This window comes from Taeniopygia guttata, chromosome 1 (assembly GCF_048771995.1).
Source record: "Taeniopygia guttata chromosome 1, bTaeGut7.mat, whole genome shotgun sequence".
Lineage (NCBI taxonomy): Eukaryota > Metazoa > Chordata > Aves > Passeriformes > Estrildidae > Taeniopygia > Taeniopygia guttata.
This window is the reverse complement of record NC_133024.1, coordinates 81833537-81860172: the sequence shown is the minus strand read 5'-3', so window position 1 is coordinate 81860172 and position 26636 is coordinate 81833537. Positions and strand designations below refer to the sequence as shown.

Sequence of the window (26636 nt, the reverse complement as noted above, 5' to 3'; positions counted from 1 at the left end):
CCAACCCTTTGCCCAGTCCCAGTCCCTTAGTGTAGAAGGTTCTTCAGTGATGTGGAGTAGACATAAAAATCAGTTGTGGAGATTCTAACTAAAAAGGTCTTCCTGGGGTTGCACACTCTCAAAAGGCAGGAATGTCACAAGTCTGTCAGTTTGCATTGCCAATTAAAACCAATTCTAAAGCTAAGAAGCACTTCTAAATTCTAGAGATTTAAAAGCAATAAGTACAGGCTTCCCACCTCTGCTGCTTCTCTGCCCCTCTCCCATATAAACCCATTTATGTTGCTTTAATGGAGTGGCTTTCAGAGCAGAGGCTTTCTTGGTTCACTTGTATGACAAGAGGACTAAAGCTCACAGATAAGGAAGGGTCAGGCTGAATCCTCAGTGTGTTTCAGCACAGGCTTTCATTCCCTGCACTTCTACATGAGTGGAAAACAATACTCTAATGGAATTGCTTTCACTTTGTCTTACTTTACCCTGGTGTAAATTGTGGCCTTTGATGAGAGCCTGCAAAGTGGGATTTTTCTGGTTTTCTCCCCATCCTTCAAGTTATCAGCCATGAAACTATGAAAGACAATATTTTCATCACTCTTTTTCTGATTAAAGAAGACCACCTTGTACTTCAAGAAGAGCTGTGGGTGGCTACAACCCATCTCTGCCACCCCTCTCACCATGGACATCTTGTCAGTCAGGCTTATGATCTATCTCAGTTCTGTGCTGAAATACAACCATAAATTAGGGATGAATACATTCAGATTAATAAGGATGATAAACTGGACAATAAAAAATGAAACATAAATACTACTGAAATCAATGTCACATTAAGAAAGACAAGCAAAGTTTAGTGAGATGTAATACAAACTACTTACAGAGAAAAAAAAACAAACAGATCAAGATAGAACTTTTTTCTTTTCTCTCTTATCTCCAATTTTATTATCTCCTTTATCAATCAGAAAAACAGAGAAAGCAGAACACATTGAGCAAGTTTAAAGTTTTGTTTTGCACAAAATAGATTCTGTCTGTACCACATTCATGCTCAAGCAGCACTTTTCAAGGGGAAAGGAAGAAGGTATAAGAGGGAGTCTAAAGATGAAATGTGCCCACTGGTTCTGGGTGACACACCGCTGAATTCACATGCAGAGATAGAAGCTGCTGCAGCCAGTGATGTACCTGCACCTACAACCCAGCAGTAACAGCCCTGCCTGTGTGGCCATTTAAAAGGGCCACAGGAGGCCATGTGTCCCTGCCCAAAATCATGGATGGCTGTTCTTTATGACATTGTTACTGTGCCAGGTTTTATTTTAATGACCATCATTTTTAGGAACTTTCTACAGCATTTCATAGCACAGGTTCCAGGAAGAAGATACAGGCCACACCTACTTATACTCCTATCAAAGGTGATAAGCCTATCTACACTTCAAAGACTGTATATTTTCTTCTCCTTGCCAAGAGGTGTACAAGCAAAAAGAGGTAGAGATCTCTGTTCCAAATCTTTTCTCTGTTCCCTCGCAGCGAATACATGCATTTGTCACCCAAAAGCCCACTCCTCCCCAGGCAGAGAGGGAAGATCCTTAGCCCCTCCATATCCAGTCTGAAAAACTCCATGCCAAAGCTAAGGTCCCAGTACAGGTGAGCAAGTTTCCTGGCACTGCTGTACCAACCAGATCTTCCAGCTGGCACACCTGGAAAAGCCAAAGGAAAGATGTAAGAAATGTAGCATGCAACCTTCTCCCCTCTGACTGGCTAAGAAAATTAAACCTATCCCAGCCAAATCCAGGACAGTAGCTCAGTGGTTTGTTGGGTTACAGAAATGTATTTGATAGTTCTTGATGAATTAAGGCTTACTGTATGAGATTTTTGAATCACCTTTTGAACCCATGCTCATCAACATTCATGGCACTCCTAAAAAGTTTTCAATTATTAGCAATGCATGTTGTTGGAAGAGAAGTATCTGATTTGCTTAGTTTATAGCCAGTTGTTTAGTTTATAGCCAGTATAACTGTCCTTCCACTTTTTCTGTTCCAGGCTGAAGGATCCTAAGACACATAGTTCCTTCTTAGGTGTGAGCTGCTTCATACCTTTTACCTCTGTTGCCTTTCAATTTCTAGATGTATTTTTTGCTTCTAGGTTGGACAAACAAACCTGGAGGCAGTTTTTGAGCCCCTGTTACACCCTGAAGTTTTACAATGTTATTATAATGTATTCTGGTTTGCTGTTTTTTACCTCAGTAATTCCAAGAATTCTTCAAAACTAGAAAATAAAGCATACCCAAACAACAACATCAGAAAAAAGTAGATAGACCATCAGTTTGTCATGACAGGATGTTTGTGTTATGATTCAACAAATCAAATTGCTGTTTTATATCATGTATCATCTGGCTTTGGAAAAAAAAGGGGGAAAAACCAACAAAACAGAAATAAAACCTCAGACAACCAACCTCAGCTAGATAACTGAAGATAATATACTTTAATATACTGTGTGATTCTGCATTATTTAAATATCATTTGTTTCAAGAGCTTCAGATTTGTTTTGACATAATTCCTGCTTACACAATTACACTGGCTATTTTACCCAAAAAAATATATCTTCATTCTGATGTCATACTCAGGTGGCACCTACCTGTCCCTCCTCTGTGGATGAGACTGGACTCTGATATCAGTTTCTACCTTGCTGTACTAAACAGCCAGACTTTCTTCAAGAATTCTATGTACTTCCCAGTGTTTCAATGAAATAAAGAAATTCCATGCACTCAGGGAGAACTTTGCTATCCATTTCTTTGAGAGCAAAGTTGGTGTGCCCTCATAAAGATTTCATAATTGTTTTATTTGCATTCAGCAGAAGTGCAAATATTATATTTTAATGACAGAGCTGAACACATCTTTAGGATGTGTGGCACCACAGTAATGCATTACATTCTTTTTAAAGCAAATATTTTAAAAAACATATTATTTCCAAGCAGCTCAGTGTTTATCTCTTTTCATTTCCTTGACAATTTCCTGATTTTAGATGCCTTGTAAAACAATTGTTTTTGTTTTTCAGGGAGCCCTTTTATTCAGTGTTACTTAAGGAAAGACCTTATATAGAGTTTAAAAAAATATCAGTGAATTCTTTTATTCTTTACTGATTACAAAATAAAATTTAATCTTCAAAGCTAAAAAGTATGAAACATACCAATCAGCTTATTAGCTGAAGATTGCTTAGTAAGCATGAGACTGAGTAAATTGAATTGAATAAATATAACTAACATATTTACAGGTCAGATCATATGCATGTGCTTAGCATTTCGATAATTTTGTTTTTCAGAATAGTAGTGTATCTTCAAGAACTTTGAGCCTGATTTATTAGTAAATGAAGTTGGATTGATCCTGCTGTGTGTATATGCAGACTAATGTCTCTTAGTCACCTCTTTTTTTTAATCTTACTCACCAGATTCGGCTACAGTTTGACTGAAAGTAAAAGACTGATAAATATTCAGTGTTCACAAACATCAGTCGTCATCAAGGGATAGGGCAGACTGTGATTGTCCAGTTCATTCAACCTTCATAACCATGAAAGGGTCCCCATCAGCAAAGAATGCAGAGTTCTTTTGTTATGGAAGAGTTCTTTTGCTCTACTTCAGCAGTAAAACACCAAACTGAGCTTTGCACAGCCACTTTGCAACAAAAGATCCACATGATAATTTGGAAGGATATAATTTCTGCTTATAACTGCATCTTATAGATCAAATCAGCTTAGTAGCACACGCTCTGGTTCCAAGTGAGGCAAATACAACATCCAGTCAGTCTTAGGCTTCAAGCAGAAAATTAGTTCAAAATTCACCCACTTTTCTGGACTGACATCAGACAGAGTAATAAATGACCATTTTAAGCACTCAGGAAGACATTTTTTATGATGGTTATCAGTCTTCCAAGTTCACAAAAGAATTATAAAAATAACAGAACTTGAAAACTGGTGGGTATATATGGCAAGAAGACAGGTCTGAAGACAGAGGGCACCTGAGAGCCATTTTCTCCTTCATCACTATAATATTTCCACCATCTTTGTATTTTCTACACTTTTAACTATGTTTCTATTTAGGCTGTTTGATATAACTAGTGCTTTTCCCTTATTTATTTTTAACTAAGTTTATGTGCAGAACTAGAGCTCTTGCAGTAAGAGTGGGAGCAAGAGGGAAGTCTTGCAAATCCAGGGAGAAAAGTAGAAGAAAAAAGCTGTCCCCGTGTAGCATGAGACATCTTTTGCTGGTGTCTGTCTTTCTCCGTGGGATATGGGAGTGCTCTGATTTCTAACAGATGCAACTTAGTTAAGTGAAATGAATCTGGGTATAGGTGTTTGCTTGTTACTCCGCACAGGGCAGCTCTTATCTTGGTAGAAAGTAGTTGTACAAACATACCTAATTTTCATTGATTTGAGGAGCTGTTGTGGCCATCATCATGATGTGCAGCTGCAAAAATACCCTGAAGTAAAGGGAACAAAAAAAGTTATCACAGTAGGAAGAGAGGCACATAGATTAGGAACTGATTTGTTGCTGTTTCTTTCTCTCACCAGGAAAATAATCTAAAGCCCTCATGTGAAATCAAAAAAAACTAAATAAAATAAAAAGGATTCCAACATAGTGATGATCTAGACATCAAAGAGGCTGGTTCTCCAGTCTCCTCACCTTCTGCAGTGATCTGTGCTCAGTCAGGATGAGTGAAGAGTGGGTTGAAAGGCAACTGCTCTTGTGGAGGAGCCCTGCAAATGGATGAATTCTCTCACAAAATAGAGTTCTGAAAAATCAAGCTCTGTTCTTTTAGCCTGGAAGTTGTTACCTGCCTTCTCTAACGTAATGCCCTCAGTGGTCCTTGAATCTGTGGGCTGACACATGGAGGCAGCTACACTAATCCCACATTTAGTACTCCAGGATTGGACAGTCAAGAGCAGTATAAGCCTAGCAACCTGGAATATCAAGGGTTGGGTAAAGAAAATTGTGTATTGTGGAGTCAGCATATCATAAAAGACATTCCTCCTCAGAGGCTCACAGCAGAGATGCAGTGATTTTAAATATATGTGTAAAAGAATAAAGATCATATTTTAAAATACATTTCTTCACGCACTCTACAGTAGGTTTCCATTCAAGCTACACAATGGCATTGTCTTAATATTTCAGTATTTGAAATTACACACATATGTGATTCCAGGAATGAAAGACATGTAAATGAGTTTCAAGAATAGCTAATAGATTTTTGGAGGACTGCTGAGATTACTAAATCAAGTTGTAGCTGAAGTGATTAATAAAAAGCCTCAATACCTACAAAGTCAAATTACAGAAACTCTTTAAATGACCCAGAGGATATATGTGTCCTGACATCTAGTGGAGTTGTGAGCATTTGGGACAGGTCCATGGTGCAATGTGCCCAAGTCACAGAGCAGAGATATCCTAGATATCCGTGCTGGGAGCTGAGTGAGGACTATGAGTTCGGATCCTGAGGCAGTATGTAGTCACACAGCAGTGCTTGAGCAAACATTTCCTTTTATATATCATTATTCCACAGAGACAGGTCTGTTATCAGCATCTCTTGAGGTACCAGATCACTAAAATCCAGATCCACAAAACTAGAGATTCTCAATAGAGGTGCCCTGGAGGCCTGTTTTATTAAGTCCAGTAGCTCTTGCTGCAGTGTGACACTGTGAACATTTCATGTTTGGAGAACTGGCCAAAAGGAGCAATACTCAAATGGTTGGCAACATAAGCATTTTTTCTTAAAGAGCTCTCATCTGTCACAGCAGTTTTGCTGCAGGCATAAGTTTGTATATGCCAATTATGCCTTGTGGGGAACAACCTCCACAGGTCAGAATGGGTGTGTTTTCCTTTGAAACACAAGTTTTTTAGAAATGCTACAGAAGCTGAAGTAGAATGGGTGAAAGAAAGAGGAATTTATTGGTCACCTGCAACATTAGACAACAGATTAACGAGTATTTTATCGTGACAGTGCAAATGCTCACAACAAAGTTTTCAAGGCTAGAATGTACAAGTTTCTTCCTACAAAAAGGTTTTCTTTCTATTTCCAGGCTCAGGGATCTGTCTAAACAGCCCTATGGAATAATTGCCTCACCTGACTTTGGCATAATTGCAATTATTTAATGTGTACATTATTGTACATTATCTCTTTAAAAGTTTTTGCTGCCAAAGATGAATGTGCTAGAGCTTGAGAGCATGCCTTTGAGAGGTGACTGACTGACACCTAGTGTTTAAACTCCAGTCACACTTAAAAAAGAAATGTACACATACATACACAAAAAGCAACCAGAAAGGTTTATTTCTAGCAAGAAGAGTTCCCGTTTGTTTCAAAGTACCACCTCAAAAGCATTGCTCCAAGTCAAGGGCTGAGATGTTCCAAAAAGCAGCATTTAAAGAGACCACATGACGTACTGTCTTACTAAGTCCAAAATCACCATGGTCTGATAATCATCATGTTTCCACTAATTTAATCATCTGAAGTGTGCCTCTACCCCAAACCTCCCTGTGCGGGTGCATCTAACCCATTCCTCTAGAGCTGGGAGGGAAGCAACATATCATTCACTAGTGGAGTGGCCCTGGCAAGTCCATGCTCCCACAAAGCCCAGCAGTGCCCTGCTTTCCACTGCAGGAACGTGGTTTCATCAACACTTTTATTAAAAATCCTTAGGATAGAATTAGGGCAGGAGGGGAACAGGAAAAAAAATCCCCAAACAAGTTATTTTGAAGACTTAGTTTCAAATTACCAGCACTAGCCTTCTAACCAAGCACAGCCCTTTCCTATAACAGACACTATCTTCGATTTCAAGGAACCCCAAATATGTGCAATGTATGAGACAGATATTCTCTTGTTTTATTTTTATTGGCTTTCACAAAAAAATAAATTGAAACCTGTAAGGATGCAAATAATTTACAATTTCTGTATAACCCTGAGGATCTCATACTTTCCAAATTCTTCCATCAAGTAGAGCAGGTTTACAATGAATCAAAGCTGACTGTATTAACAGTATAATGAGTATATGTAACTGTAAATTCTCCCCAGCCTGCAGAAAATGGGCGCAATTTTGCTAGTGTCCAGCTCTTTCTAATGTTGCCAATTTTGAGACAGGCCACGATATATACATCAGTATTTCTTTTTCTTAAATGTCCAAAAGGGATCAGGGATAAAGCTTTTCTATCCTGTATGTTTTAAATAAAACATTTTTTTTCTATAAAAAAAATTGTGTATCAAGATACTACTGAAATTATGTAAGTGGATAGAGACCCTCGCCAAACTATCACTGAAAGTCTGGGCAAATAAAGTTTGCCTGGAAGATGAAGTTCATTAGCAAAGATGGACTGGAAGACTTTATGAACCCCAAAGTTCTGCTGGTTTTGGGGTTTAGGTGTTAGCTGAGTGGCAAGTTTTGCTATTCTCCTGAAGATAGAGTTTGCATACTTGATTTCAACATTATCAGTGAGCTCATTAAGCCCTCAGTCTGGAAGGACATACAGTGCTTCAGCCATCCTTCCAAATGCTCCAAAGGTATCTCCGACCTTGACCAGTGGTCCATGTTCTCCCAAGCAGTGTCTGTAGCAAGAGCCCAGGGAGAAAGCAACAAGAGGATGGCAGTATTCTCCCTGTGTCTTGAAATTTTTGAAAAAATAACCACATGAGTCAGAAGAGTTGACAATGTATCTAAAAAGTCTTTGATAGATATTTTTTCACAGTTTTGTCAAGTTTCCTTTTAAGAACATGTACACTTTCAATATCTTGTAGCAAGTAGTTTAAAAACTGGAGAAATACTTCCTGCATAGTAGCCTTCTGCACAAAATCAAGGATGAAATGAGTATTTGTTAGCTGTTGTGGTCTAGAATATTTATATAATCACCCTATTTCTCATTCTTGTTATTGTTTAAAAAACCAAATGACAGCCAGAAGCCAAAACAAGCTTTAAAATGCAATTATTTTTCATCTATATGAATGCAAAGTGACAGCTTGCTGAATCCAAACTAATTTTGTGCGTTAATATAAACATAATAATAATGCTGTATGGTCTGGAATACTAATTCTTTTCATCCTCCCTCCTTTCATCTATTCTTTCCTTCTTTGTTGTCTTGCTTTGCCTATCTATTACACTTTGTATTTTTTAATCCTTGCATGTTTTCATTTCACTGGAGCTAGATACACATGATCGTGGTTTCTTTAGAAACTTCTATGAAGTTAGAGAATATTAAGAGGAAAGTTGAAAAAAGCTATGGTAGTTTTTACTCAAAGATGTCAATTGCTTTGCTGTTCTTTGTCACTCTAAGCATCTTTCTGAACTAAATACCAAAATCATATTCTTAACTATTTATCCATGGGGTTGGGGTTTTATCACCTGCCAAGTTTCTGAGGTATCAGAGCATGGTGACAGACTTTTTATGCAACTGGCATTCAAAGCTGTGTCCTGGAATTTTTTCTGAGATTACCAAAAATAGGCTGATGTATATATTCTGACAAGATGCAGTAATGTAACTCTAAGCACAACCCTGTGCTGCATCAGTCACCAAAGCATCTCCCAATGTCACCTTTATCTTTTAAGTTACTTTGTATGAAGTTGTATCAGTCAACTGGCACTGGTTAATCAAATGCCAGCAGATAACTTGCACATCTGCAATGGAGAAATACAGGGCAGAATATTAAGAACACTACATGCACCATACACTTAGTCCTGAGGAATATTGGTGCTGCTTTCCATACAAACAGCATTTCCTTGTCTGTGCATATGTACCCACATACACACACCTGCATATTTCCATGCTCTTCATGCATTTGCTACATTTAAGTATTGCATCCTCCAGGTTCTCTACTTGACAGTGGTAAGAACAAAATTGTGAACCCAGGCTTCAGACTAAATAGTGTGGCACAAGTTTTTCTGCCCTTGCACTTGAACAAGGGTGTTTCTGATCAAAACTGCTATTGCTGGCTATATAATGCTGGTCTGAAACATTGTGATATATGAAATATGACATCTTTAGCTGTGCTGGGAAGACTCCCAAATGCAAAGGCTGCAATTGCCAAGATCTTTGGCCAAAATATCTCCTTTCACTAGGTCAGAGAAAGAAAGAATAACTAGGTCAAGAAAATGCAGGCATGTACTCTGAGTCTGATCATCATCTAGTGTCTAATAGGAAAGAAGTGGTCATCCTGTTTTGGACACCTGTTCTAGACTGAGATTGATGGAGATTTTGTCTCAATATCCCAGAGCCATGACTGTTTCTGTTTGATTAGATACCCAAACCTGAGGAAGCAAAAATTAAAATCTTGTATCTTGTAGTGTATCTTGTCCCTAATAAAGGACAGGTCTTCAAGTTGGAGCATGAGGTGTATTTCTCTAATTCTCTCAGTGCAGTTAAAGCAACAGACTTAGTCCAAATTAAACCAATTTGAAAACTTAAGGAACATTTCTGACTGGAAGTAGGTTGTTTGTAGAGCAGGTAGCAGCATTGGGCAACTGGATGAGCTTTTGTGCTGAGTCCCAAGGCCAAAGCTTGCTTTGCTGACTCCCATCATCCTCTTCAAACTATTCTCCTTTAAAAGCAAAGAATGAGCTATTTTTCCTTCAGGATCTTCAGTAAGGTATGTTTGATATCTACATAGTTGCTGATGTTCAGGAAGAAACATGAACTCTAAATAATGCCCTGAGCCCTGAGTGCTGTGTGCTATATGTACTTGATTGAAGCAGGGACTTGGAGTTGAAAGCATAAAACCAGACAGCCATGACATATCACCAGGTTTTATGACTCTGTGCATGCATAAGTGGACATGAAGAGCAATCCACGTGCAATGCACTGCCCAGTGTCTCATCAGGTCCCACTTCAGTACCAGAAGGTAAAGCCCTATACACAGGAATGTCATTTGTCTGGAGAAAGAGATTAATTCACAGTGAAGCAAGAACAAGCCAAGCTGAGTAGAATTTTCAGAAAATCATAGAATAATTTGGATTGGAAGGGACCCTTAAAGACCATCTACTTTCAAACCCACACCATGGATGAGAACATATTCCACATTCCACACATTCCACCAGGTTGCGCAAAGCCCCATCCCACCCGGACTTGAACACCACTAGGGTTGAGGCAGCCACAACCTCTCTGGGCAATTGTTCCATTGCCCCACCATGCTCACAGTAATTTCCTCCTAATTGCTAATCTAAATCTGCCTCAATTTCCCCTTGCTCTACCACAACATGTTCTTGTGAATAGTCCCTCCTCAGCTCTCTGGTCAGCCCCCTTTAGGTATTCAAAAGTGCTATAAAGTCTACCTGAAATCAACTCTTCTCCAGGGTGAGCAACTCAAACCCTCTCAGCTTGTCTTCTTAGGAGAGGTTCTTCTTCTCCCTGATCATTTTGGTGGCTCTCCTCTGGGCCTGCTCAGAGAGAGTCTGTGACTCTCCTGTGCTGAGGACTTCGGAAGTGGACACAGGACAGGACTTCAGGTAGCACCTCATAGGAATGGAGTAGAGGGGGAAAATCCTTTCCCTGCTGTAGCTGGCCTTCTTAAGCCTGATGATGTTCTCATAGGCCAGGTGCTAGAGCTCGACCAAGTCCTTCTGAATGACAACCCATCCCTCAGACCTGTCAACCACAGCATTTCTCTCAGTGTCGTCAGCAAACGTGCTGAGCATTTTGTATAGACTGAGGTGTTTAATGCCAGCAATATATAAATTTTGCTTTCAGATCGTTACCTTTCTTTATGTATGTATTGCAGATTAATCTACTATTGGAGAAGAGCTGTTGGATATGTATAGAATAATATTTTATTTTAAGGAAAAGTTATACTATTTTGAGAATATGCTGGTCAAATATTTCTTGTAAGGTTCCAGATACTGGATTTTTGTTTTATCAAATTTGCACTTTAGGATTAATTTTTTGATACAACTGATATTAATACAATGTTTTATGTGGTGTGTCTCTGGAGGCTGTCATGTTCATGTGGGCAAGTTCTGTGTATCAACCAAGGCCTCTTGTAAATAAAAGCAATTTTAATCTGAAAGAATTCTATTTAATTCTTCTCTTTTCAAATAAAATAATAAAATTTCTTTAATCTGTATATTCTCTGTCTTAATTTAAATCCTGGCACTGCTTTAGGGCTTCAGGCACTGCAGGTCAAAACTATATAAAATTTATGTATAAAAATATATATTTTAAGGAACAATATAATTTTCACTGTGGCCTGATTTCACTCTATGAAGTCTGTGTTCCAGATGTGAGTGGCCAGTGTAGTTCTCCTCTACCCCTCTTACCTCATTTATATTGTGATTTTTTCATTTTATCCATTCTATATCCTCACAAGAAAGGAATCTGTGATTTCATGACACTTTCTAAATACCTTGTCTAAGGATTTTTATCAGAAATACAGAATTTTCCCCTCTTCTTGAGAAAACAAGTCTGAACATTCGACTACAGGATAAATTGTATTGTCTACACACATACATGCTGTCTGGTCATCCAAAAGATAAGTTACTCTGTTGACTGAGGGTTTTCCCCTCAACACTCAAGACAGGAGATATTACAGGAATTATCCACTGAAACTTGACTCATTAACTGATATCTCCAATTTAATTCTGCATGATGATTTTTGTGGGCATCAGACTGACAGGTATGGAGGGGAGAGCACTGATGTTCAAAGGTAAGGACACCTTTACCTTCTGTGAAAAGTACAATGCAAGAGGAAATGTAACATTACCTACTAAAGCTGATTGTTCTTTTGAGGTCATTAACCTGATCTTACAGAAAACGAAGGAAATTGAGGTTTCCTGTTGTCACCAGCCATTCTTAATAATAAAGGAGAAATAGTGTAATCTTCTCCATTGTGGACTTTTTACCAAAACAAAAAGCACATTTAGGTGAATCAAGACTCAACACCAAACGGTATCTTAGAAACCTTATATTTCAAAAGCCCAAACAAAATTTTATATTGTTATTTTTTCCAATCACTATTATTCTGACATGGAAAAAATTACCAGTAATGAAAGCACATAATTTTTAGGTACTTTCCAAACCTTTCAGAAAATTATGTCCATCATTGTTTTGATTTTCCCACTTTCAAAAAAGAAATGTCTTCCTTGCAAAATCAGTTCATTCTCTTCTAGTCAAAGAAAAATTGTCCCAACTAAGAGTTAGAATAATCTACCCTGATTGTGTACCTGAAAATGGACTGGCATAGCTCATCATCTCATGGAATCAGTAGGAAATATTCTTTAAAACGACATGGAAAAATAAATAGCAAAAATTGGTCAGTTCTGAACTTATAACTTCTCTGAGTTAAACTTACTTAAAAAAATCACATTACAGCAGAAAACTTTGTTTTCTTTACCTTGTTTAAAGTTTTCTCTAAATATCTATTTTACCAACTGCAAAGTCTGCAACATTAAAAGACCTTGTCTTCACGCATATCTCTTCTTTCTGGTAGATGTGTGTTTATATAATGCAGTGACTCAGAAAGGGATTTTCTTTGATTTTTTTGAGAGAACACTTGTGATATTCTCTTGCTGTTTCCAGAAACATCTACTGCTTCTACCATTTCTCATGGCCACTTGTTAATAACTAATATGAGATTTGTATGAACAGCCAATCTTCAAAAGGAATTGATCTATCAGAGAGTACTTGGAAGCTATTGCAGCATTATGAAACACTAACTCTAATTTCATTTTAACACAAATAGACCTCAATATTAGCTCATATTTTCTGAGATGCTCTAATTTTACTGGGCTGAGGATCAGGTTTTTTAGAGACAAACTGCAAGATACTGCTTTGTGTTTGCAATCCAAAGCTAATTTTAAGAGTTGCATGTTGTCAAGAGTGCAAAGTATTTCAAGTTACTGGACTCAGACAAATGCCTACATCAGCTGTTCTTTGATCTGTTAGAATATTGTCCACCTCACAGAAAGGTACACTTGCATGCAGATAAAAAAGGCATGTCATCTCTATAGGTCTTCTAACAGGAATTTCTTCAAACATTTCTGTAGTCGAATGTTCTCATCTCTGTTCTCTTCTGGTATTCCCAGAGTAACCCCTGAGCATCTCCATTTGCACTGACATATGTTGCTGTTGGATAAAAATTATATTACACACAAAAGCTGCATTCATTGGTATTAAAAATTCTGTGCATTTTTACAAGCACTCAATTTATTTGGCATATATCTGGCATTAGTACATATTATTTACTCTGTTGCAACAGGAATACAGAAATTATATTAATTACTCTCTCAATCTACAAGTTGCTCACAGGCAAATTTGCTTCGTTGTTCTGAGCCTTAATGTTATTTCCTGGCACTCTCCAGGCTGATATGACCATTGTGCCATCAACAATCACTTGAATCAAAAGATCACAGTGTTGTCTCAGTAATTTGTTGTTATCTTGTAGAAAGTACTACCCAGCTATGCTGAAGTCTTCTGTCAAAGGTTTATTCAGTGTTTGTAATAGTTTGGAGACAGAAATCGCTTCTTTCTCTGTCAGTAACATTAAATATAGTTTTTGTGGTGATTATATATTGAATACAAAGACCCCTACACAGCATCTTACAGAGTTCTAATGTGAAGAGAAATACAGAATATAAAGCTGATGGTGATGACTCTGTATTCTGCCAGCCCATATTCATAGCCACAATGGGTATTATGAGTCAATTTGCTCACTATTACTGGTAAAAATGGGTGAGAAGGACTTAACACAGAAGAGGTGATAAATATACTCTTTAGCCAGCTGATCTCAGTGTCAATATGGCACCTATAGCATCAAATTTGGTCAAATTATATTGACCAGAAGTGTCATAGAAATTATTCTGAATCTTGAGAATAAGAGACTTTGCCTCAGGCCAGTTCTGGAGCTCTTGAGCTTTTCTGAGAAGTTGAGTGTAGTGAAGAAGAGGAGTACAGTCTGCTCTGAGACCAAGCCCAAAGCTTGTGGAATGAACTCCAGGTGCACATTCAGAACACTTCAATCTTTTAATATGTCATTTGATTATATAGAATATGCACGTAATTTTCCTCATAAATTTATTTTGAGAAGATAAAATTAAACAAAACAACACATTCCTCTTGCCTTACAACTCAAATTGTGGTTCCTGGATCGAGATGATCTGTGATTTCTTTTGGAGTTTGCAATCACATAGATATATTATTTTAAAAAGCCCCAAAACACAGTATTGGAAGGCATACATCTTTCTCTTGGGAAAGCAAACAGCATATGGGAACACACTGGAAATTGCTAGTTAAATTGCCGAATGCTCTACTAGTATATATTTTGTATTGCAGTGTAAGTACAATAATGTGGCAGGCTAGAGTAAAATTTACAGAAATCCTGCAAAGGCTCTGAACAAATATTTTGGGCACACAGAGCAGAAGGAATCCTCATTACAGTTTTCTATTTCAATGGTGCTTTCCACCAAAAAAAACCATAATTTGGGCACATCTGGGCTTTATCCTCATGTGTTGCAGAACCAGGTAAGAAGCAATCTTGCTGTGCCCTCTAGCACACAGTACACTGCGTAGCTTTTCTGGAGTTACACAGATCTAAACTACTGCCTGACTAGCACATTTTTCCCTGCAACTCACACAATGACAGCAGTAAGAAACATTGACTGTGCAAGGCAAGGAGCTCCATTAACCACAGTCACAAAATTCTGTCAATATTTAGTCCTTGTTTTGCCAAGCTGACTGAAGACTTGTAATCTGGCATGAGATAAGCAAGCACCTTAACTCACAGTGTATCAGCTCTTCCAATGCAAGCACCTCTGCATGTGGCTTTGTGCTGAAGCAGGGGCATAGCTGGGGTAGGTTATATTGCATGCACTGTGCAGCCTCCTCCTTCTGCTCTAAGAATGTGCACATTTACTACTGCATAGCCAATGACTTGCAGATCGCCACAGAAAATTCCCCTTGATAACTGCTTACATGCTGTGACATGTTTACATGTATAACATCCCATAACTGACTATTCTTCAGGGACTCACAGTGACCACTCCTTAAAATGTTGGCCCACTGAGTGTGGATATGCTGAAACACCTTCGAGCACACTAGACATTTTAGTCCCCTGAGGATTTTCTCCATCCTGTCTACTGACATCATTGTCCTGTAACCTTTGAAGTTTTCTGTTCTCCTCTGGTTTCACTACAAATGCTGTACATACCTTTTTCCTTTTTTTTTTTTCCTTACATGCTGCCCCAAATACAGTGTTGTACCATCCGACTGCAAGTCACATTATGCGTGTCAATGTGGCGAGAGAAAAAAGACACACTACCTGGTGGTGACTCTCATCTGCTAACCACGTTTTGATATTATTTGAAGGATGTGGAACAGGCGTGGTTAAAACTTCCAGGCATCTATACCTGCAAGACAGTGACACAAGCACGCAACTATTCTTGTCTGCAGGAACAGATCAGACATTAATGTTTTGTAATATATATTCCAGTTCCAAGACAGGCATCTACTATTTCCAAAGCCATTTAACCTTTTTTTTTCTTTCTTTTCACTGTAGACACTTTTCTCAACATTTTCCCTAGCTCTTCTTTAGCCTGACTGGTTTCTAACCTGCAGTGTTTTAAAAGGACTTGATGTATGTTTAAAAAAAACACTATTATTTATACACTAATATTATTTCCAAGCAAATTGAGAACTTGAGACATGCTACTGTGTCTGTAGCTTTAAAAATGATTCCTATGTATTTTTTCCATAATTTAAAATTGATAACTTCTTTTATACAAGTCAGGAATAATGATTAACCACTAATTAAATAATAAGTTTACTTTCAATAGAGGCTCCACTTACATACTGCTCCTTCCAAATATTAAGGTATCTTGAGTTATCATCCTATCCTGGACAAGTTTATTTCTCAGTTCAAGAAAGCCTTTGCTGCCATAGGCAGCTCTCAATAGAGAAGCTATATTGCCAGGCATAAAAGTAGTGGTATAGAGAGTTAGCAGCATTAACTGCTGGTGGGTGTAGAGCCACTACTATCACTTTGCTCTACTAATGGTATTAATAGTACAGCAAAGGAAATTCGTTCCGTCAGCCTGACTTCCCCTTTTTATTTCTAGTAAACTCTCTAGCTTAGAGTGATAGACTGATTTCACAACACCCATGGGTTTTGAAATGAAATTGGACAGCATGACATGCAGTTCATCTTTGGTCTCATTAATATAGGTGGCCTTGAATGCAGAACCTGTGAAAGCATGGGGTAAAGTCACACTGAAGATAGAGAGGCAGCTGTCAGAGTAAGATTAAAAAATGTCATTTATAGTGGCAGAAATACATCAGAGAGTACAGTGTGAGACAGGGTCTGTGGGGGACTGTGGTAGGAGCTGTGAGAGAATTACAGGTGTCAGTGTCTTACACTAGGTCATAACATTAAGCACAAGTTTGTTAGAACAATAGTTGGAAAAGCAAAATTAACTGCTCCTTGAGAAAATCTGTGTTTGACTTTTATCCACTGTATGGTTTACTCTCATCCTGACCCCTCTTCCACCAGAAATTTATACAGTCATCAGAAATGTACACTACCTTCTACATGCATATATCAGCAGACCTCCAAGGAAAACCAAAGGACAAAACAATGCAAGGCTTAGCATTAGGATATCCACTGTCTTTTCTTGAAAAAAAAAAAAAAGAAGAAAAGGGAAAAGAAATGTTAATTATATGTGAGTCTAGTGTAATTAATAAATTGATTAATTACACATGGACTCATAAATATTGCTCTATCCCTGAACTGTCACAGATTTAAAGAAACATTTCCTGGAGACTTTAGGGGAAAAGGGCTTCTGACTTCAGCACTGTTCCTTCCTCTCCTTCCTCCTTTTAGCCCTCAGCCTTGCTGCTGACTTTGTCCAGCACTTCCTGCTTCATTCCATTCCCTCCTTTTCCTGGAATTCTGCTCTCATAGCCTGGGCATGGCCTGTCCTGCCACTGGGTATTTCCACACAGCCTTGATTCCTCTGGATATCAAACCCTCTGTCCATCTGACACTGGGGCTTCTGCTGCTGATCCAGCTGCTCCCGAGTTCCCACTGCTGCGACCTCCCATCTCCACACACCATGGGTCCCCCACTTCTGTTTCCTCACTGCTCCACAGCTGTAACTGATTTAAGGCAAAATGAAAATAAAAGCATTTTGTCAAGCAAAATATTCTTTTGGATTCAAGAAGTAGCATTTGGTTTCTATTATACTTATCTTTTTAACCCTGCTTGGCATAGTCCTAAAGAAATGGCATCAATACATATTTATACTGTTCAACAAATACTACTGCTATGTACTTTGCATTACTTCCTCCAAAATACCCAAAATAGTAATGTATTTGGTTGACTCAGAACTATGTTTTTCTGGAAAATTTTATTTCTTGTTTAATATCTAGCTTCAGAACCACAACTAGTTTGGACTGCTTTTAACGAAGTATTTTGAAGAAAAACAGGCAAGGACAGCTCTTAAAATAGAGCTGTTTATAGTGTGAGGCCAGTTAAATGGTGGTTTTAGGATCAATCTAGATTAAAATCAAAGTATAAAAAGATTAAAAGTTCTGAGTTTGAACCCATATATTTCCACAAATTTCATACGAAACCAAGACAAAACTCAGAAACTTGTGGGTAGAACTTATACGAATATGCCTTATCTTCTTTAAAGTACAAAACTACTCTTTATTCACTTTAAGATGAAAAGGAAGTTACTTTCTTCTTGCTGTCTGAGATGAGGGCTCAGAAAACTTCTTCTGAACCAACTCTGGACCATGTAGTAAGATTTTTTTTTAGTTTGTGGTAATTTCTCTGCATCATTCTGCTAACGTTATGTCATGCACACACCCAGGAGAAGAGGAAGTCCTGTTCTTATCATCAGCTGAACCACAAAGAAGTTTGCTTCTCTTGCTTTCTTACTTCTTGCATTTTGGAAAGCAGTAAGAAAAAGAAGCACGTATATTCTTTTGGGTAGACCATTTGATGGTGGGTTTTTTTTCAAATGCAAATACTTTAAGTTTGACAGAAATAAGAGAACTTTGAAACCAAAACAAGTGCCTTGGTTTGCAAAAATGCAGAACACTTCTGAATTACTACAAACTTCAAAGTGATCTATGAATGTTCATCAGCTTTAAAAATTAGACCAATTATTTCAAGTTTCTACATATGAATAAAGCTGATTAAACATTTCTTTTTTTAGCAGAAAGTTTCTATAGTAAACAGCTCAGTTCAGGTTAAATTGTGAGGGTTTTTTCAAGGGCATATGCTAATTCCAAAGGAGAATTAATGTTTTCCTCATGAGAAAATTAGCAAATTCTTTTCATGTCAAAGGAACATTTCAGAACAAATATTTTTGTTATGTTTTGAATTATGTTATTTTATTTTGATGTTTCAGCTTTTTTTTTAAATGAAGGCTAAAATGCCTTTTAAAAATGCATTCTTAAAGAAATGTTGCACATTTCCTAGATGAAACAGTAGAATGTGAAGAAGCAAATAGAAAGCAGGTCATGCCATGCTTCTTCAAGAATTTCAGTAGAAAGAGATTCTGTAACACTAGAAAAATCAACACATTTCAAAACAAAAATATTGAATGGATGTTTTTCTTTTCAGGTTACTTGCATAATACCGGTTTATACATGTTTCCAATTAGAAGTGGATAGAATAATTTCCGCAGAATACAGAGTAAAATGGACAGAAAAAAATTAGCTCAGCTTCAAAGGAGGTATGTAAAGAGATTTAGCTGAGCACCTGACCCTCCAATGGAATATCTCCATAGTTAGATTCATTTTAAAAAATCACTGATCCTTCCTGAGGAGGAAGGAGGGGAGTTGCTGCACCACATGTGCAGTAAACCCCAGGGTAAATCATCCTGCTGCACTGAACACATGCAGATGTTACAGCTTATGTGCCGTGGGGGTCTTGTCCATCCTAAACTTTTCTGAAGTGGAGGAAACCTGCTGTGATTCTTGAACATCAGCAACAGCTGTAAAGGAAGCTGGGAAGGTAGCAGTGTTTAAAACAGCTAAAGGAGACTGGCAGATGCTGAAAGCAAGGTTTGGTAGGCTGGAACCAGAATGGGTGACTGCCCAACTCCATTTCCTTCTTCTGGTGAAAGGCTGGCAAGGAACAAGTAAATCTACATGCCTCCTCCCAGAGGACCGCTTCTGATTTCCCCTGTCTACACATGATTTCCATATCTACAGATGTGTCTGGCCTGATGCCAGGCAGACAGACCAGGCAGACCCCTCCTAGGCCATGCAGTGGTCCTAGACTGTCTTTAGTGAGAAGAAAGGGGAATCTCTAATGAAGAATTCAAGACTTTTATGGCCTGAAAAATTCTCTCCTTCACCACAATGAAAATGAAGCTCAATTAGATTTCTTTCTCTAGATATTTCACAAGTGGAATACTTTTGAAATTAAATGAATGAATTTAGGCCAAAAAAGGTTTCAGCAGACCAGTGGGATACAATGAGGCAGAGCTGGCAGCCAGTATCCAGTAAATTCTATTACTGAATTTGCATTCAATCCTTTTCAAAAATAATAATGTCTCACCTAACATTTCCTGTCCTCAGATAAATATGTATTTGAAGCTCAAAAATCAAAAGGACATATTCCAAAATACAGTCTGTTGTGCTAAATAATTATACTTACCTTGTTTTGTTTCACTACCCTTAGCATATTTTTTTTTGCGTGTCGACACATAAGTTTCTCTCTATGAATACAGCCTTCCACCACTGTACAACTTCCCCTCTGCCTAACCTGAGGGCAGAATGCTTCTGCATGTGGAGGCATTTTTCTCGTCATGGAAAGCACAAGTTTCCCTTGTAAGCACACCACTGTTAGGTGCTTTCTTCATAGAGGTTAAAGGAAAAGTATTGCAAGGCTCCTGTTTATTTTGTGCTCAAGTGAGATGTTGGGGCCCGAGCCCATGCATTCAAATGAGAGTTAAACCATTTCCTGTCTCTGTCAGATAAGACATTATTCCACCAGTGTAATAAGGGATATTTTGGACTTAATCCTTAAAGACTATGTGTCTTGATGAATGTTATGGCTTCTGTGGATTTCTTGGCTTGCTAACTCCAATTGAAAGTATTTTTAGAGATGTATGGGCTGTCCTTTGCAGGGCAAGGCAACAGGGTGGAGGTATGATGGTGTTAAGACCTTGTCAGCTGCTGACAATTTATTATTTCCTAAAGGTTGTCAAGAGTCAGGTGTAACTTAACTTCTGTCCTGAGTTCTGTAAAGGCCAGGAAAATAGAACTCAGACTAAGGACTCCCCTGAGGCAGAGCTGTGTGAGCCTGGTGTGTGCCATGGACCCCTAGGTAGAGTTATGCCCCAACAGCAGCCTGAAGAGAGGCAATAATGAAGTAAATACATTGAATGGTAGCAACACAGCCCATGATAACAGTTATGAGTAGTAAGTACATTACTTACCATCATGAATAAATACTGGTTCACTCCATTCACTCCAGATCTTGTTTGTTATGCAAATCTCTTTCTTTACCCTCACTTGTGCTGCACACCTTTTTGCTGGCTTATGAAATGGATACTTATAGTTCTCTGCAGTGACATTTGCAATCTATCAAGAGAGGTTTAGGGGATTACTTTAAAATATTTTGCATTGCAGTTCAAACAAATATAAACTAGGAATGTCAAATATCACTATTTACATCTCTAACTAGTAGGAAGAGATTTTCAGAAAAAGTTCTTATGTCCAGATACAATTTGACTCTCATCCTGATGTGTGTTAAAACTCAGAACTGAACATGAAGAGAGACTGGAACTGATAAGATGCAAGGAGATACCATTTATAGCAGGACATTAGGATTTTGAAAACACTGATTCCCCTTTCATTTTTTTATCACACCACATATAGGATGAACACAGTAACTATAGAACTGCAAGTTTCAAGATTTTGGTGTGGGTAGTATGCTATCCTTGCTTCTCTGCTACAAGAAAATCTTTCGTTTTTCAGCTGAAGGATGTCCACCGTTTTTGTGGCTATCCTGAAACAGCTTTAGTTGTGCCTACGAAAAACAGCACATCACTACAAAAGATCAAACACAAACGTGGAGTGGTGGAATTTAAAGCAGAGGGATCTTTAAATAATACCTTATCACTTTTAAATACTGAAGCAAACTTCTATAAATAATGTTAAAATTTTAAGTATTAAGAAAGAGAGAGAACTCTTGCTTGTAGAAATTAAAACTGATGTTAGAAGGCTGCAAAAAAGTAGAAAGTATGAATCTCATAGATGGACAAGCATGGAATCTTTGTTTCCTTGGTGTTAGGAAAGCATGATCTGTTCTCCTTGTACTGACTGATGTGGTGTGCATTTGAGCCTGTGCACAATGTCACTTCTTTCTCTTCCCTTTAAGGCTTTTCCAGTTCTGGTGTCTATTAATATGAAACTTCAGGAGAAACTCAGCATCTAGACAGGCATATTAATCACAACCTGCATCTTACATGTGACATGCTGGTTATAGAAACTTGAATAACATTTGACCTTTGCCTAACACAGAATGATTGACTCAGTTTGTGGTTCAATGCAATCCACAGACCTTCTTTCTTCTGTGTTGACTCTTATAGTTTAATTCCTTATTTTGTGTTGACGTATTTGACCTGTATTTCCTAATCATAGGATTTTCCTTATTCCTGAGTTTTGCCTGAACCCGCATTTCAAATTCTAACCTTGTTTCCCATGGTACTTGATAACTTTTCCTAGCTTTCAGACAATACTTCTTTTTCTATAACAAAAAAGTTAATATGGTCTATGTGATAATAATGTACAATACAAATTTAATATAGAATACAAACACTTCAAATTCACTTCAATGCAAGCCTGACTCTGAAAGATTTAATAAAATGTATTGATTTTTCATTTTTACCAAAAAGACAAGTTGGATTCTTCATTAAAGATAATGGTATTTTTTTAAAGTTTGTTAAGTTCGAGGGATGCTTTGATTTTGTGGAAGTTATGTTGTACAGTCTAAGTGTACTACCAGAGAAACTGATTACCTTATGATCTGTTATTCTCACTTGGTAGAGAAAACACTTTTTCCTTGCTGAACCAATAGTAGGTGGAGGTTTCCAGTGAATTTTAATACTTCTGTTTTCAAGGGAAACGGAGACATTGATAGGCGGGTTCAGCTTCTCTGAAAAATAAAAAGCAGAGAGAGACCTTCTGTACCTCATGCTCTTTCTCATATTTCAACGGATGTAAAACAAATGAAAGTGCATCAGTCCTTAAATTATACAGCTGAGTGTTTTGGAGTTTGCCACACCCAAAGAAGACATTCTAGTGAGTGACACATTTTCTTAGAAACTGCTGTTCAGTGAGTGCCTCAAAATAAAAGGACGTAGTTGGGGTTTTTCCGGTATCTTTCTAGAAAAAGCAGAAAGAGTGGGAAGGAGAAGAAGGCCCTCTCCAGAGCCAGTGCTGGTGCTGAGGAGTTTGCCACTGGCTCCATGTCATGTAGGATACATGTGTTTTGTCTACCCACAGTCCTGGTATTATTACTTTAAAAAAATTGAATTTCATCTCAGAGAGGAGTTACAGAGGGGACAGTTAGAAATTCATAGAATTCATAGAATCTTAGAACAGTTTGGGTTGTAAGGGACCTTAAGGATCCTCTATTTCCAAATCCCCTGCCATGGCCAGGGCCCCCTCCCACTAGATCACGTTGCTCAAACCGTCATTGAACCTGTCCTTAAACACTTCCAGGGATGGGGTATCCACAATTCTCAGAACAACCTGTTGCGCAGAGAATCTTTCTGATTAAATACATGAAGATTTCTGCAGATGCTTAAGAAATATCTCTCTTTCCTACAGAGGAGCAAGCAAGCACTTGCTCTGGAGGAAGTACAGTATTGGAAGCAAGGGCCATTTGGGTCCCCAGGATTTCAGCCTTGGATTCATACAAACAAAGCTATAGTTATTTTTAGCATGTAAAGTGTTAGAGCACTGCTCCTGAGTGTGTGCTCAGTACTCAGGCATCCTCAGTCCTTCTCAGCTGCTGCTGCATTTCTCTGAAAGGAAGGACTCCAGCCGGAGTTTCTGAAAAATCCCTCCCAGCAGAGGAAGAAATGCATGGCAAGTTTCTGCAGACAGGGTCAGTGAGCTCTGGGGATGACAGAGCTGCAGAGTGAGAAAAGCCAGAGAGACAGGGAGGGTGAGTGGCAGCAGGACAGATCCCTGCAGCTGCTGTGCTGGCTCTAACAGCCTTTAGGGGTGGGGGCACACCAGGAGCCATGAAGAGACATGAACCATGAGAAGAGTAAGAAGCAGGGGTTTTTGTTTAGCCTCTGAAATACTGCTGCCAGACCATTCTCCCTTCTAAGGATGTCAAGAATAGGCAGCAATTTAATTTCATCCTTTTGTCGTATGTCAGATTATAGCTGGCTCTAATTGCAGTATAAAATTTTAGGTAAAGCAAACAATTCTAATGTTTTAGAATTGGAAAGGTTAGATGAGATCTAGCTCAGAATAAATATTTAGAGTTTTGAATTATATTTTTGTTATCCCTTGAGTTATGACTGATTCCCAGGTTGCAGGTCTGGAAGATGATCAACATGTTAAAGACTTAAAAGGCATTTGAATTTGCAATCTTTGCTAAATTTCTGGTGAAATTCTTACCCATGAGATTAATTCAAACTTCCCAGAAAAGTTAGGAAAAGTAATTTTATATGATAATTCAAAACTGTAGATAATTAAAAATAACTGTCAAGATATTTTTAACTTTAAAAAATAAATAAAAATGCTATTAATGTTTGAGAACATTCATATTCTTAAATTCAGGTTATAAATGAGGCTTGTAACTATTTATATTCTTTTTCTTAATCACACACAGCACTATAAAAAGGGATAGAAAAGAAAAAAATGGAGAAACAAGGGTGCAAATCTTACAAATATTGTTTCCTTATATTAGCTATCTTTTCTTTTAATTAAAATTATAGATAAAAATGTTATTAAATCAGACAAAAAAATGAAAAAACATTCAGCCCTAATCCATTTTGTTTAATCTTTGTGTAACATTCAAACTAAGATGAATGCTTAAATAGTTAGAATTAATATTATGACTTTGTCACACCTATTTCTTTTTCAGCTTTTCATGAAGTAACCAATAAATAAACTTTTCATAATATAAAATAATAGACAATGCTTACCTATTGCCTGAGGTGTGAAAGCTTTGTAATAAGACAGTTCTCTTGAACTATTTCTCAAATTTTTCACAGTTATGTTTAAATTTATTTTCCTTGATGGTTGGAAATGTATTTCTTTCATATAGCATCCAATATTTTTCTTCCTTGCATTTTTTATATATTGCTGGCATGCAAAAACCTTTCCTACATGTCTGTAAGAAGGAAATATAAGGTTTTTTTAAATCAAATACTTAGGTCCAAAATCATGGTTTCATACTCAATTGGCTGAACATCCTTACCTGTATGAGGTAAAGATCTGGATATCTTCAGGAGCTTCTGCTTTGATGTGCCAGGTGCAATTGAAAAAAGAAATGTTGTATATGATGCACGAAAGATTCTGAATGTAGACTGCAACAAAGAAATGGTAAAAAGAAAGAGACATGTTTATTTTACATTGATTTCCTAATAACAACATGATGGTTGCCTTTACAAACCCATTCTATTGGCTTATTCCTAGAAACATGAAAAAGCTCTATGTGAGGAAAAAATAGGTCTTTTTGCTTTTTAGACTGTGAAAATTGGGAAGCATATCTGCTACTGACACAAAACCCTTACTAACCCACTTAAAAATAAATTAAAATCTCTGATCGTTTAAGAATTGCTGAAATCATGTGATACAGAAGGCAATCTTTATGATACATGAGTTGCTAGGGAAATGAAAAGAGTGTTTGGGTCAAACTGACATCTTGCTCAGCAGAGCTGGTGTTTTCTGAATCTGAACACGTCTAATAAAGGAAATAATTCTGCAATATCTCAAGGTATTATGAACCATATTCTTAACATATCTGTACCAAAAAAAAAAAAAAAAACCCCAAAAACTAGCAGAAGATAATAATGAGATTTCAGAAATTCTCCAAGTAAGACAGGAAATTATCATAAATGCTTGGATGTCCTAACAACAAGCAGGAAATAGCTGACCTGGAGGTGCCTTGTAAGTAAATTCTGTCCAGTCACTCTCCTTAATTATGTCTTCTGTTTCTTTTGCAAAAAGTTGTGTCTTAACTTTAGCATTAAAACCAGAGTGTAACTTAAGATGTATTATCTTTTCCTTCTCCTGCAGTCTTTCCTAGGGGGAGGAAGAAGAAATTCCATTAAGGTAGACAGTTCTAAGCATTGAAAGGGAAATTATGCAAACTCATCTACTGAATAATACAATATATTATTTTACTTTACACTATGTGCAACCTCTAAAGAACTTACTTTCCTTTCCTTAGTGGTATTGAAGAACTTATAAATCAAAATGTACTTCACAGTGTATTTCTTGGTTTCTTCTTTTGTCAGGTTATTGTTCCAGGACAAAATAACTCTTGTATCATCCTTGGTGGCCCACAGAACATTATGTAGCCTAAGTGCATCTGCAATTACAATGATATTACATAGAGCGAGGATCCTCCACTGCGTACACTAAGGAATTGTCTCTCAGTAAGGCTTGCATGCCCAGTAGCTCTAACTGGACCTTTGTTCTTGCCTGGAGAAGGAATTTCTGAGCTTTGCTGAATAAGACTTTCAGCAATGGGGATCACACTGCTCTTTGCAGCTTTCAAAATTAATTGATTCACTTTTGCCTGTCCTGGACATCTGTCCTACTGCAGCTCTCTGTTTCTCTCTATGGGCTGTAGAATGTGCTTTTACAAGTTCAGATTAGACATCTGGGATAGTTAGCATAGGGTGAACTGTTAATATTCTACTTACCCTTTATGTCTTCTTGTTCCCTTGCCAGGACTGTGGAAAACAGTGTCATATGTTGGAAAAAGCTTAATATCAGCAGGACAGGAATGACTGTGACACGTGCCATAGCAAATGTTTTGGGCCACAGGTCTGAGGAAATTGAGACTCTTTAGTTCCAAGTTTGGTTGAAAAAGTAGGTAGAGCGTGATGCTTTCATTTTGCATCTGTGAAATATTAGGAAAGGGTCATCTAGATGCCTAGAAGTTGTCTAAAGTACAAAAGGTAAAAATGAAATTACATATGTTTGACAGGTATTGTTGACTGATGCCTGCTGTTCCCAGGATGTTTGTATTCAAACCCACTTTCAACTGGGTGCCAGGGCCAGAGAGAATGTGTGCCATAGAGCACTGGTTCTGTGTGACAACGCAGCTTTGATTGCAAGCCAGCACCACAGATATGACACTACTGACACTGCATGTGTTTAGACAGGGCCCACCTGCCATAACCATGACTAGATTTAAGCCAAATAGCTCTACTTGTATGTGTCATCTGGCCTCTTGTGATCCTAGAGAACTGTCATTTCTAGACTGTGACTTGTGTAACCTGGTTTAGGAGGATATGAACCATAAGAGATGAATCCTGCCATTTGAAAAAATATCAGCAAGAGAATTTTAGGTGTTTGCTAAATTTGGAATACACTGAGCAAACAGATTCAGACTGACCAAAGTTTTTTTTAGCAAGACAGCATTGCAATTTCTCTGAAGAGTCTCATTCAGAGGTTGCTTTAATGTAAAACAACATTTGATACCTTC

General features: G+C 37.7%; 1 protein-coding gene across 1 annotated transcript; it reads right to left on the bottom strand.

The window, feature by feature from the left end:
- Positions 1-899: 899 nt before the first annotated feature.
- LOC115495938 (interleukin-5 receptor subunit alpha-like) lies at positions 900-25951 on the bottom strand. Its single transcript, XM_030277320.4, has 10 exons — positions 25849-25951; positions 25357-25511; positions 25075-25222; positions 24396-24504; positions 24121-24308; positions 21973-22109; positions 20389-20533; positions 16514-16601; positions 15255-15342; positions 900-1679 (listed from the first exon to the last, which is right to left on the bottom strand). The coding sequence occupies exons 1-10, from the start codon at positions 25949-25951 to the stop codon at positions 1569-1571; spliced, it is 1272 nt and encodes a 423-aa protein (XP_030133180.4). The 3' UTR covers positions 900-1568.
- Between the last annotated feature and the right edge of the window lie 685 nt (positions 25952-26636).